Source organism: Lithohypha guttulata (assembly GCF_036872675.1).
Source record: "Lithohypha guttulata strain CCFEE 5908 chromosome Unknown scaffold_4, whole genome shotgun sequence".
Classification (NCBI taxonomy): Eukaryota; Fungi; Ascomycota; class Eurotiomycetes; order Chaetothyriales; family Trichomeriaceae; genus Lithohypha; species Lithohypha guttulata.
This window is the reverse complement of record NW_027042753.1, coordinates 2,428,621-2,441,345: the sequence shown is the minus strand read 5'-3', so window position 1 is coordinate 2,441,345 and position 12,725 is coordinate 2,428,621. Positions and strand designations below refer to the sequence as shown.

The following is a 12,725-nucleotide window of genomic DNA, read 5'->3' as shown; positions in this document are numbered from 1 at the left end:
CATTACCGAATGAGCAGAGACCATGGTCGTGCTTGCCACTGAGTGCATGCCATGTTGCACGGCCTCTAAAGCTCATGCTGGGTGCTGCAGCCGCTTTGTTCAGATGCTGGAGCAGACACGATTCTGCCTTCCGTGGGACACTACTCAGTCGGTATTGCGGAGCCATGTTCAGCATGTGTGTTTGTTTTGCTTATCCGGATCAAGCCTTTGATTTGCCGGCCTCCTTCTTCTCACTAGGCTGTATCCGAGCCATCATTTCTTCTCGTTGCATCAAATGACCGACTCGCTCGAGCAGCTGCAATAAGCCTCTCATGCTGCTAGACCATTCATCAAGGACTTCATCAGGACCTCGCTTGACCTCAAAGCTCACCACTCTTGCAGGTCTGTCAATCCTTGCATAAACTGTCTTCTTGGTGACCAAATCACTGATGTACTTCTCCGTCTCCTCCTCTGACAGGTCAAGTAGTTCGCACAGTCGGCCGAAGGTGATTCTCGTGTAGTATTTCGCTACAACTCGAACATTGTGTTCGATAACTCGTTGTCTGAGAGCCTCATATCTGGTATTTGCTTTTGGGTCTTTCGTATCTGGCGTCTGCGAGAAGACGTCTGTGCTGCACAAGTGCTTGCCAAATCGTTCTTCAACCATTGGCCATCGCATCAATTCCGAGATTGTGAATTGCTTTAGCAAAGCCTGATCTTTAGGTACCTCAGAATTTCGAGCATCGAGATTGATTTTGTGCAGCAGATCTGATTGTTCGTTGTCGTATGGGGCAAGAAGGATGAAGTAGATGACTCGTTGTAATACTGCTTGCAGCTGTTCTGGGTTGTTCTCGACCGATTCTGTGTCCAGGACTTGTCTGTAGTGTTTGCAAGCATCCAAGTATTTGTCATCGTGCTTTGCAAGAGTGATCTGCTGCTCATAGTAGCGCAGTTTGAGATCGGTAACATCGTCTTCTGGTTCTGGAGGAGCTTCGTCAGGCCCACGCTTCTTCTCTGCCTCTTCTCGTTCCTTCTTCTCTTTCTCCAGTTGCTCGGGGGTCTTCTTTGGCTTTCGTGCAAAATATCTTGTGCTGATCTTTCTGCTGAGTATACCAGCTTGTGTCCAGTCGTCACTTTCTATACACAGAGAAACTTGCTCCAGGATAAACTCTGTCTTCTCTCTTCTTGTCATAGAGCCAAAAGTCTCAACTTGCAGTTCACATAGAACGTCTCGTGCAGCATTGATGTCCCCTTGTGATTTCTTGATGTCGGACAAAGCTCGCGTTACTCGTGCTCGTTCAACTTCTACAAAGATCTGACAGGTGTTAGCCATGAGTCCATGAAGTACCGCATGCGTCGTACTCTGCCTTCTGTTACTGTCCGTAACGTCTCAATAATTGAGAGCTTGGTCTCTGTATTCGGTACATCGTCCAAGAAACTCATCACCACTTGGACCATCTTGGTTATAGCTTGCTTGAGTTGGCCATGTTTCTTCGACAAAAGAATGACCTGTTCGTTTAGAAAGCTCCAGTCTCCAGCATTCTTGCAAATTGTCACAATGGTTGTCAAAACTCTGGATGTTGTCGCGAGATCGGACGATTGTCGAGATTGTTTTTCCAGTGCCGTGAGTTTGTCTACACCTTGCTGGAGGTTCTTCTTCGCTAACGATTCGGCTTCTGGTATTATTTTATCTGCCTCTTTAGAGAAGTCCTTCTCGGGCTTTGTAAATGCGTCGCCTGACATATTGGTTTGAGCAACTGACGAACTCGTGAGGATGTTTCTGAAAGTCCGTGTATCGGATTTGAAGCGGTTGAAGTCTATAAGGCGTTGTCGATGTGGAAGACAAATGACAAGCCGATGGAAGGCAGGGTACAGACTACGCGGCGACGAAGCCTGTAGACATCATTGCGGCAGGAGCCATTGCTGCCTCAGGTATTCACTCCCTCAATTAAACGCAACAATAAACGCAATGCAACTTGAAAATGCCAGTAATGCGCCTGCCAAACTCATCCGATGGTCATTCACTTTAACTGGGAGTGAGCTCCTGCATCTTCAGGACAGCTGGTCTTATACGAAAATATGGAAACACTCATTTCTAGCTCACAGTCATACGTGCCACCTATCTGCCGTCATTATGTGCAATTTGTGGTAATCTTTCTCCTCCAGAAGCTGGGCAATGTTCAAAAGCATGTCCAGCATCAAGTGTACATCTTTCTAGGTAGCTGCCTCAAGATAACCACCAGCTTCCAACATCAGAATAATTTGATGTACAATTGATCTGACTGTCTGCTTCTCGACATCAACGGTGAGCTCAGCATCAGTTGGCTTCTCATATGGATCATCAACTCCTGTGAAGTGCTTGATGTTGCCCTCTTTAGCCTTCTTGTAGATACCTCGCTTGTCCGTTCGCTCACAGTATTCTAATGGTGTTGCGACATGCACGAGGAAGAAACTGCCATAACGCTCCACGATAGTTCGAGCCTCTTTTCTGGCTGCGTCAAATGGTGCAATTGGTGCTGCAATCACTGCCGCACCCGCTCTGGTGAGCTCAGCTGCCACGAATGCAATTCTTGCAATATTCGTGTCTCGATCTTCCCGTGTGAAGCCAAGCTCAGCTGAAAGCTCTGAGCGAACAGTCTCACCTAGAAGCAACGACACTGATCGACCACCTTGTTGATTTAACGTCACTTGCAGAGCTCGACCGACCGCATCCTTGCCAGAATTCCATAGACCTGTGAGGAAGATGGTGAAGCCTTGGGTGTGCCGAGGAGGATTCGATTCTCGCAGAACCTTTACGACCTCGGGATACGAGAACCATTCTGGAATGGGGGCGCCAACTCGAAGCCTTCTTCTGAGCTCCGTGCCTGAGATGTCGAGGGTCTTAACACCCTCAGCAACTGTATTTTTAGGTTGGTACTCATCAGCATCTGGTAGGTATGTCATCTGCTGGAACTCCACTACCTCAATACCAAGCTCTTCTCTGTACTTCTCGATGGCAGTCTGAGCGTCGTACGGACCATAAAAGTCAACGCCTTTGCTGTTCTTTCCGGGGCCTGCATGGTCACGTCCTACAATGAAATGTGTGGCACCGTGGTTCTTTCGGATGATTGCATGCCAGATAGCTTCTCTTGGACCACCCATGCGCATGGCAAGGCCGAGAAGACCAAGGACGGCCATACCATTAGGGTATCGCGGCATCAAAGCCTGGTAAACTCTTACTCTAGTAAAGTGGTCGATGTCGCCTGGCTTTGTGAGACCAACCACAGGGTGAATGAGTACGTTCGCCTGTCGATCTCTTGCAGCTCGAACAGTCAGCTCTCTGTGTGCCCTGTGCATAGGATTTCGAGTCTGGAAGGCAACCACTCTGGTCCAGCCGAGCTTGTCGAAATGAGTTCTGAGCTCTGCCGGGGTATATCGAAGAGCAACGTAGTCGTAGTGGTTCAATCTGTTCACGGCCTCGAGCTTGCCACCAATGTATAGCTCTTGTGTCTGTTTGAAAAGATATTTGATCGCGGGGTGCTCTGGGTCACCACCAAAGACCTTGTCTGCCTCCTTCTGCTTGTCAGGCTTATAGATGTCGTCGATTGTGAGGATTGCAAGGTTGAGGTCGTCTCTGAAGTCTCGAAGGGTGACTCGATCGCCAGCTTTCAGCCCGAGTGCTTCTACTTGCTTGGGAGAGATATCGAGGCAGATGGGCATAGAGAAGAGAGCACCATCCTTGAGTCGCAAGTCTTCAACGACACCATTGTAATCCGCCTCATTCATGAAACCCTCAAGTGGTGAGAAGCCTCCATTGAGAATAAGCTCAAGATCACACAACTGTCGTTCCGTCAACACGATCGCAGGCAGAGTTTCCGACTCCTTCTCAAGCTCAGCGTGTCGAGGAGCATCGCGAGCCAAGAGGTCCTTGAGCACACCTCCGTGTGGTGGGTTAGCCATGGTGAGTATAGAAGGGTATATCAACGAAGGTGCGAATGCCTAGAAAGAGGGAGTAGAAGAAGCGAGCACGATTGACCATTACCAGTATCCAAACTTATGCTGGACACGACCGGGAAAAAATCTCGGACATCGCAAATGGCGTAATTGCCTTGATCGTCTGAAGAGCCAGTGAGAAGGAGAAGAAGAGAAAGAGTTCCATTTCTACGACCCCACCCCTGCCATCATATTTGATAGCATCAGTACCTTGCAGTAAGACTTCGTGAGTAGTGAACAAATCAGCAGGAAAGGATCGTCTAAGTTGCAGAATGACGGACGTGGTACGGGTTGTCTATAGCGAAGAACCTTCGTTGACATGCAAGGACGGGGCCGCTTAGTGGGTTGAAGCTCATCCGCCATCCAGCTTGGCATGCGTCTGACGAACATGTTGAGGCACCCCGTCAGTATGTGTCGCAGTCACAAAGTATCACACGGAACCGCATCAGGAAGAAGTGATCAAACAAAGAGTTGCTGTCCGGTTGTTCAGACAGACTGATCTTATACTCGTGCTACTTCTTGTGTCACACACGTACCCGTGTCGACCGCTCCTCGGATATCTATGCAAGAGTCCATGCACCTGTAGTGATAGACTAACCTGTTATAAACAGACCCCATGTCGACGCGTCGACGACGATCGGACCTTCAAACGCCGCCGCTGTGATAGCTAAGATGGAAAAGAAAAACAAAACATGCTTCTGGTTATACCGAAAGAGGGGTTGTCGCAGGTTCGAGAGACGCCTTGCTGAATGCTGCTTCCAGAGCTTCCTTTTCTCGCTTCCTCTCTTGCTCCAGTAAGAACTGTGCATACTTGGACCGAGGGTTGTGGATACCACATTCTGTCTTGGTCTGACCTTTCCATCGACCTGATCGCTCGTCCTCACCATCAGCTACAGGTTGCGTTGAGTGCCAGTCGCCGACGCTCTTGTAGCCGCGATCCAGTAACACGTTGTATGGTACATCGTTCTCGGTAATGTATCGCTTGACTTGTTGGAAGCTCCAGTTTGCCAAAGGATTGATCTTGATCAAACCGGCCTCGTCGACTTCAATGATGGGCAGATCCCCTCTCTTTCCTCCTTGACTTCTCCTTCGACCTGTCAGGACGGCATGAATATCGAGTTCTCGATAGATTCGTTGGGCAGGCTCAACCTTGACAAGGTAATCATATTGATCTCCATCGGTTTCCCACAATCTGTCGCCGTACTTGGTTGCGAACTCCTGCGAATTTTCCGCACCAGCTGGTTTGACCACGTGAACATTGACAAGTGGGTACCGTTCTCGTACTTTGTCAACTAGATCGAGAGTCTCCTTAAAGTGGTGCAGGGTATCGATGAAGATGAGGTCTACCATCTGAGGTCGTGGGATCTTGAGCTTGGAAAGCATATCCAGAGTGACCAGACCTGTTAGCCCAAAAGCCGTGGTTTGGAACAGTTGAGGTAGAGAAGTTATGCACCATCTTAGGATGTCCTGCGGCTCGAGGAATTGCAGTTGTCTGTTCAAAAATTGCAAGTGTGGTTTGCTAAACATAATGGTAGGTCCTTGCGCTTGTCCTTCATCGTCACTGCCGCTCACTGAAGCATATCCAGAATCTGGTAAACTTCGAAATGCAGCACTACCCGGGGAAGATGCTCGAGACATGATGTGTGATCTGTGGTGTCCGTTCGATTGAGCAGATGTCATAGACTGGCCAAGGATGGTTTGGTTTGAATATATGAAGGAGAGACAACGATCACAAGAAGTTCGAAGAAAGAGACACTCACCTCACCGAGTTTACAAATCAACATCATGACCATCAGCTATTGCGTGCTCGTCCGCTGCAAAACAAAATAGCCAGTCACGTTCTCCTGGTCGAGACCAGCTGGAGCAGGCTGTCTTCCAGAACGCAGAATTGTTTCTCCATCATCTTTCTCTTCGCACACAATCACGCCATTTGCGCTAGTAATTTGACGCTAGTTGGGAAAGAAAGAAAAGCGATCAAAGAAGCACACCCGAGCAATCACGGTTGAGTCGGGCATTTGCATGCAAGGCACAACATGTGGTGCATCATTGATCGCCCGATACCATGCTCTTTTGTGACGCAGCACAAAACGTCGATGTTGGAAGACATGGAAGTCCTGCTATATTCGGCAGATCTTGGGGCCGATATGTAATCTGCCAAGCGAAATTTCATCTGCTTCCCAATGACGATGTTGTTTTTTCCACTTGTTCCACCCATAGCACTGATGCTTACGTATTCATAGCGGTGGTTGCGATACTGTGCCATAACAGTCATTAGACATAGAAGGGTGTAATTGCATTAATTTGCGTACGCGTCGGCTCGAGAATCAGTCCTCTCTTGTGACAAAGCATCAAATCGGTCACAGGTATGGGGATGTGAGGCACTGACAAAGAAAAGACGTGGTTCATAAAGGTGTATGAGTAGCTGTCCATGGGAAGTGCTGACTAAATAAATGTAGAGAGTTTCTTCCCTCTCACCTCGTCTGTCACAGTACAATACTGTATTTGGCGGGTGGTTGTGCTGTGCAGTCAGATACATGAACACAGTAGAAATCAACGTATAATTGCATCTGCTTTACCGGAGAAGCTGGGAGCTACTCTGGTTAAGGCCGAAATGCACGAACACGAACACGAACACGAAGTGAAGAGGACGTCGCAGTAACTTGTAGTTCCGGTCCATGAGCAACTCTCGAGTTCCTAAGATGAAATCTGGTTTCTCAATTGACGACAATTTTATTACCAAATTCTCGGCAGCACTTCGGTTCATGGTCGCGAAGTGTCACACCTGAGAGCCTCATCTTTGAGAAAGTAGTTTAGACCACGATTCATCCCACCGTCCTCAACTCAGCTATACCAATACATAACACCAGTCTTCTCGACGGCAATATGGACTACCAAAACCGTGCAGGCTCTAAATTCGGCGGTGGAGGCGTCGCCAGCACCAGCGCAACGAACGCCGACCGACGAGAACGTCTACGCAAACTCGCTCTCGAGACAATCGACCTCGATAAAGATCCTTACTTCTTCCGCAACCATGTCGGCTCCTTCGAATGCCGTCTATGTCTCACAGTCCACCAAAACGACGGCTCGTACCTCGCACACACACAAGGGCGCAAGCACCAGACCAATCTCGCGAGACGAGCAGCCAAGGAACAGAAAGAAGCCGCGAACAAGGATGCCTTACTTAACGGCGGTTTAATGCCAGGCGTGCAGGTGCGCAAGAATATTGTGAAGATTGGACGGCCGGGTTACAAGATCACAAAGGTCAGGGATCCATTGACGCGACAGGTTGGGCTGCTGTTCCAGCTGTTGTATCCTGAGATTGGGCAGAATATAGAGCCACGGGTGAGGTTTATGAGTGCGTATGAACAGAAGATTGAGGATCCGGACAAGAATTATCAGTTTCTTTTGGTTGCGGCTGAGCCGTATGAAACTTGTGGGTTCAAATTACAAGCAAGAGAGATCGATAGGAGGGAAGGACGGTATTGGACTTGGTGGGATGCTGATGCAAAGGAGTTCTGGTGTCAGGTCCTGTTCAAGACTGAACGTGATGAGAGGTATAGCAATGTGCCTGGTCTGGCGCCTAGTGGGAGAAGATGAGCTTGGGAAAGGCTATTCAGGTCTGTGAGTTAGAATATAATTCTATGCATAGCGAAGGAGTTTACGAGTCTCCCACAGAGGACTGTTCTGCGAAGAAGATGCTGTGGTGCTGTCGATAACGTAATTTCTGCTCACAGCGTGGTGCGGACCACGTCTATTGTTTTGGACTTGTGTCTTATTCCCCATGATGTGTGCAGAGGAGACCTGTCCTTCTAAGAGTCATGCACTTTTTGCAATGCTCGCTCAACTTTCATGTGTTTCTTCGCCGTGATTATAGACTTTTATTTTCAACTTCTTCACGCCTCACTCCGTTTCTCCTGTCATCTCTGTCTTCCAGCTAGAGGATCACCGAACTGTTTGATATCGAAATCTTTATCGACAATGTACTCCCAACTCCGCTGCATGTCCTCTTGTGCCTTCTTATTCTTCCAACCTGCTCCTGGTTTACTCTTCTCATCCTGTTCGAAGCCCGAAGGGTCGCCTTTCATATCGATTGCCTCGTCGTCCTCCGTCATTTCCGCTTCGTCGACGGCAATAGGTGCACCAAAACCGTTGGTCCGAGTGGTTGTGTTTGTTATCGATTGTGATCGTGGTGGGGAGAGTTCACCAGGTGCTGCTGCGTTCAGGTGGTCGTTCTGTGGAGTTTCGGCAGCCACGTATGTAGTGTTTGCGGTTGTATTGGTCGTGGTGCTGGGAAAGACGTTCTCTTCGTCGTAGGTGTCGTCGTTGGCATTAGATGATGGCGTGGAGAGCATGCTGTCGTCTTGATCCATGCCAGCAAGTATCAGCCTCTTAGTGGGCTGTAACTTTCGAAAGATAAAGTCGATCGGTTCACGCGTTGTACAGGAGTGGTAAAAGATAGTACACCACAATGTAAAGGTCTGTCTGTAGTGAGGCTAATGAAAGTGTACAACGAAACGACGACGATGAGTGAAGTCAACCCGCATCATTAGTATCTGCGGAGCCACGATATAAGCATTGTGGAGTTGCACAACTCCTCAGCCCTCCACTTTCCTACTATGGTACTTTAGATCATTGGCACATAGTGAATGCGATATAGGTCAAATATGGGACAGCAGCATTGTAGCACTGACAGCATTGATGTGGCGATCATGTACTACCCGAGTAAACAGGTTGTACCTCAATTGCGCCTGCAGCCCATTCATTTTCGTGAACATACTATACTGTAAGGCCATCGAGCTGGTCGTGAAATACTTGATAGTTGTCATCCCTGCCTCCACCTAGCACAGCAAACAACACATCCGTCCAATATCCACCTGCAAACTCAGCTTCTTTCAGTACGTCTTCCCACATCTTAGCTACGACATGATTAGGATTCGCAAAAGCGCCACAGCCGAATGCACCAAGGACAACCCGTCGATGTCGGTTTCTGATCGCGGTTCGTAGAACCACTCGCATTTTCTCCTTCATGCTTCTCATATCACTCAGATTTTGGTAGCATATTTTACCATTCACCCTGTTCAAGGACGGCTGACAGATTGCAGCGCAGCTGATTACACTGATGACGTTTAGCTGCCTAGGTTCCCTGAAGTCAAGAAGATTGTGGCCGTCTTTGAGATTTTCCCTAATGATCATCACAGTCGGCGAATAGATAGCAGCATCGTCTGGAATAGGATAGTGCTCGCGATGTAGAGTTTTGCTTAGAGACGACCTGTAACAGATAGCTTCTTCCTGTGCCATCGCGCCATGTTGCCAGCCTCCACCAGCATGCTGAGCGTTCGCCATGTTGAGAATCGCAACGGGTTTGCTGGTGTTGTTGCCATTCTGTAGAATAAGAGCTGCATCAATTGTGTCCACGTCGACTACTCTTACTTTGACGATTGGGAGGTGGGGACACTTAGCAGGATCCAATGTCTCTTTCCGACAAAGAAAGCTATTCGTGGTCACGTCTGGTCTTGTCGCCAGAAGACCGGGTAGCAGTGTCCGTGTCTCTTGAGCCACACCTGCTAAGGTCGTCCTACCTTTATCATCTCTGGGTATAGGGTTAATTAGTGGCTTTTTGATGGTAAGATGGCCATTAGCAATCGCGAGCACGCCCTGCTTCTGCCTTTTGGTTTCGAGTAAAGCTGTCTGTTCCTGTGTTTCATAGTCCTCCTGATTTGCCGTCTTTAGGGAACGCGTGAAGAATGGGGATGTATCTGTCTGGCCCTCTCTGAGCCGTCTCTTCTCCGGAAACAGATTCACTGGCTGGATGTCTTCCATTAAATCGTCCATTATAATCTGAATCTTTGGGACGCCATCCAGGGCCTAGAAAAGCTATGGGCAGTATAATTAGACCGCTGAGAACAGCGGCGTCAGCGAGGATCTCTTTCATGAATGGTTTCATTTTGTTTTAGTGTCAACTCACAACAAGTACCAGGCTTCTGCCTGTACACAGAAGAGATGAATTGTGTGGGGTCGGACGATCGGTGACTTCATGGATGTTCGGTAATCGAATAGAAGGACGAGTTTGTCGCGATACGAACCGCCCGAGTGTACTCCACATCCGAGTCACTGGTAACGTGCTAGCCAGCCCTATTACCAAACGATGTCTTGTGGGCAATTTGTTTGTCGAACTATAGATCGTGACTAGCAAGCTGCTGGCGGCTTCAAAAGCACGCGATGTCCGATATACACTTTGCAGCAAGCGCAGCCAACTCAAGCGGACCTGCACCTCTACCACCACCCAAGCCGTACCCGCAAGGCCAAAGCAGAAGTAATACCCCGATTGCTCTTTCTTCACAGTCGAATCGCAATTCCCAACAACCGCCAGTACCACCTCACCCGTTGCACCAACAGTCTTCGAATCAGCCTCAGCATTTGCCTGCTGCTCAGCACTATGCCCAAGACTCCTCATTCCAGCATCAACCACATCCAAACACTACCTTTCAGACAGACTTGTCTCTGCCTACAACGTTCGAGCTTCCACAAAATGTCACGAAGCAAAGTGTTGCCGATCTGTTCAAACTCTTGTCCGACCCTGTCTTGCTAAGCTCCCTCGCGCAGCTGCACCCCTCCTATTCCGCTTCCTTGCAACCACTTCAACATCAGATCAATGCCAATACAGCCCTTGCTACTCAGGTTTCTCATCTTGAAAGACAGGTCAAAGATCTCAGGGAGAAGACTGGGCAGCTGATGCTGCAACACACTAGCCTACAAACACAATGGCGGCGGAAACAGACCGAAATGGACGAAGCACTCGCTCCTTGGGGCCCGAGAGCCATGTATCAGCGCCTCTTAGCGAGTATCAGCGAGCAAGAAGCTATGTTGGTAGCTGTTCAAGAGAGCTTCATGGAAAGCCCTGGTCACGACCATGACTATTACGGTGGCTCGGGAAGCAAGGCCAGTGAAAAAGAGGTTACAGATTGGGTTAGAAAGATACGCGAGGGCGCGGCAGCCCTCGAGAAGAGAAGAGAAATGAGAGCTCGTTGGGATGAAGGTAGAGTTGGTGGGTGGAGATAATACTAGACCATTGGCATGAAGCATTCACCTGCTGTTTGCTTACCACCATTCACCACCGACACCCTGCTGATGACTCATCACATCCGGGCAAGTCGTCTTGGTGGCATACATGTGTCGTCTACAATCGGCTTTGGGGGTTTACCCACAAGCACTGCTCTGATCGCCGTCCGCTAGCTTGCCAGCGTTGTACGTGGTAACAGGTCTGGCTTCAATGGGAAACCGCAGCAATCGACGTGACAATCAGCCAATGCCACTTCTGCGCATGCTCCCCTACATGGTGAAGTCCACTCGCCGAATTTGCCAACAGTGTGCTCAAAACTCTATTGATGCTTTACCGCTTCCATTACATCGACTTCATGGGCATCAAATACGAAAGCAATCTACTAAGAGGACAAGGCTTGACCAAGCTTGTCAATTCTGTGATCTGCTTAGGACTCCGAATCCACTCACATCCTTAGACGACCACAGGTATCTCTGCCGTACGACTTAATTTCGCACAGATTGTGCCTCTATCAAGGGCGACGAGTAGTCTTGTGGAGAGAGTCTTCATCTGTCCTCATCGTTGTGCTGAGTCTGATGTCGGGTATGTCCCGTATGGTCTATGCCTCGTACTCCACAGCTGATGTCGTCCCAACTTGTCGCCCCAGCAAGCGTGCATTTCACCTTAGCCTTTGACGTTCGTGGTTGACGTTCGTGTTCAGGACGAGCCTTACTTGTGGACAGCTGTACCGCCTCGTTGACCGGCACTCTCAGCCACACATGTACAGCAGACAGCTTTTCAGAAGCACCTGCGGTTCATATTCTTCTGACTGTTCGCGGTACTGTGTAGGAGAATTGTCGGAATTACTATTTGACTCCCACGGATATCCTGTCTACAAAGTGTCACAACCTGGACATTCGATTAGTACTTTTCTCAAGTTAAAACGCCGATACTGGAATTTTTGCAAACTCATTATTGTCTGCGCATTGTTGAGCACTGTCCCAACTTTCAACCTTGAGTATGGAGAATTGCATACTCGAGCGCTTGTCATTCGTTGACCATCAGGCTGAATTTGTGGAGCGCTGTGAAGATTTCACAACATCCGCAGCACTGGGACCACACTCTTGCCGAGGCAACAGTAAGCGGTACTTTATGGAACCTCTTTGAAGCTTATCAGTGCCACATGGTGGCTCCGGGTGGCCGTCTTGGCGAACTTCCATCTTTCTCGACTTTCAAGCGTCGCAGTACAGGATCTACGCCCACTGCGAAACTGCTTTTCAGCGTCATAGATTTCGTTAGCGAAAGTTCTTACAGCTGCTGGCCCGATTTCCTCGGCTGTTTCTGCTCAGAAAATCCGTTTCCGAAGGACCATCTTCCGATGGAGTGTTCAATTCCAGAAATCGCGTCGGCGAGAACAGGCGTGTTGCGTGTTCAGTGCTTGCAGATTGTCGTTGGGCTCCGACACAGAGCAACTCCGGCGGTTTACGGTCTCTGTCTCCTGGGTGACAGAAAGAGTAATCGTGGGCATGATATGGATCAATCATCGCACACTCCGGTATGGTTGCTATACTGACTGACTCCAACGTATTTTCCCGAAGCACATCTGATTCTGCCTACTCATCGAAATACTGGTGTACTCGCCACAATATACATGGCAGGTCCACTCGAGTTCTTTGGTCAGACCTTTGGTTCCGAGGTTCATTACAGAACTCTTCGAGTACTGGTCGTAGAGGAA

General features: G+C 48.9%; 6 protein-coding genes across 6 annotated transcripts; 1 reads left to right on the top strand and 5 right to left on the bottom strand.

The window, feature by feature from the left end:
- Positions 1 to 199: 199 nt before the first annotated feature.
- On the bottom strand, positions 200 to 1,722 carry RPN5 (proteasome regulatory particle subunit; the record flags this gene model as incomplete). Its single annotated transcript, XM_064900374.1, has 2 exons — positions 200 to 1,294; positions 1,342 to 1,722. 2 exons carry the CDS (start codon positions 1,720 to 1,722, stop codon positions 200 to 202), a joined length of 1,476 nt encoding a protein of 491 aa, XP_064753686.1.
- Positions 1,723 to 2,193: 471 nt separating this feature from the next.
- On the bottom strand, positions 2,194 to 3,918 carry MET3 (Sulfate adenylyltransferase; the record flags this gene model as incomplete). Its single annotated transcript, XM_064900373.1, has 1 exon — positions 2,194 to 3,918. One exon carries the CDS (start codon positions 3,916 to 3,918, stop codon positions 2,194 to 2,196), a length of 1,725 nt encoding a protein of 574 aa, XP_064753685.1.
- Positions 3,919 to 4,653: 735 nt separating this feature from the next.
- MET16 (3'-phosphoadenylsulfate reductase) lies at positions 4,654 to 5,589 on the bottom strand (the record flags this gene model as incomplete). The annotated part of the gene is made up of 1 exon (XM_064900372.1): positions 4,654 to 5,589. The coding sequence occupies one exon, from the start codon at positions 5,587 to 5,589 to the stop codon at positions 4,654 to 4,656; it is 936 nt and encodes a 311-aa protein (XP_064753684.1).
- A 1,245-nt stretch (positions 5,590 to 6,834) lies between these two features.
- sap62 (CWF complex protein sap62) lies at positions 6,835 to 7,548 on the top strand (the record flags this gene model as incomplete). Its single annotated transcript, XM_064900371.1, has 1 exon — positions 6,835 to 7,548. The coding sequence occupies one exon, from the start codon at positions 6,835 to 6,837 to the stop codon at positions 7,546 to 7,548; it is 714 nt and encodes a 237-aa protein (XP_064753683.1).
- Positions 7,549 to 7,868: 320 nt separating this feature from the next.
- LTR64_006035 (uncharacterized protein) lies at positions 7,869 to 8,321 on the bottom strand (the record flags this gene model as incomplete). Its single annotated transcript, XM_064900370.1, has 1 exon — positions 7,869 to 8,321. One exon carries the CDS (start codon positions 8,319 to 8,321, stop codon positions 7,869 to 7,871), a length of 453 nt encoding a protein of 150 aa, XP_064753682.1.
- A 406-nt stretch (positions 8,322 to 8,727) lies between these two features.
- Positions 8,728 to 9,783, bottom strand: LTR64_006034 (uncharacterized protein; the record flags this gene model as incomplete). Its single annotated transcript, XM_064900369.1, has 1 exon — positions 8,728 to 9,783. One exon carries the CDS (start codon positions 9,781 to 9,783, stop codon positions 8,728 to 8,730), a length of 1,056 nt encoding a protein of 351 aa, XP_064753681.1.
- Between the last annotated feature and the right edge of the window lie 2,942 nt (positions 9,784 to 12,725).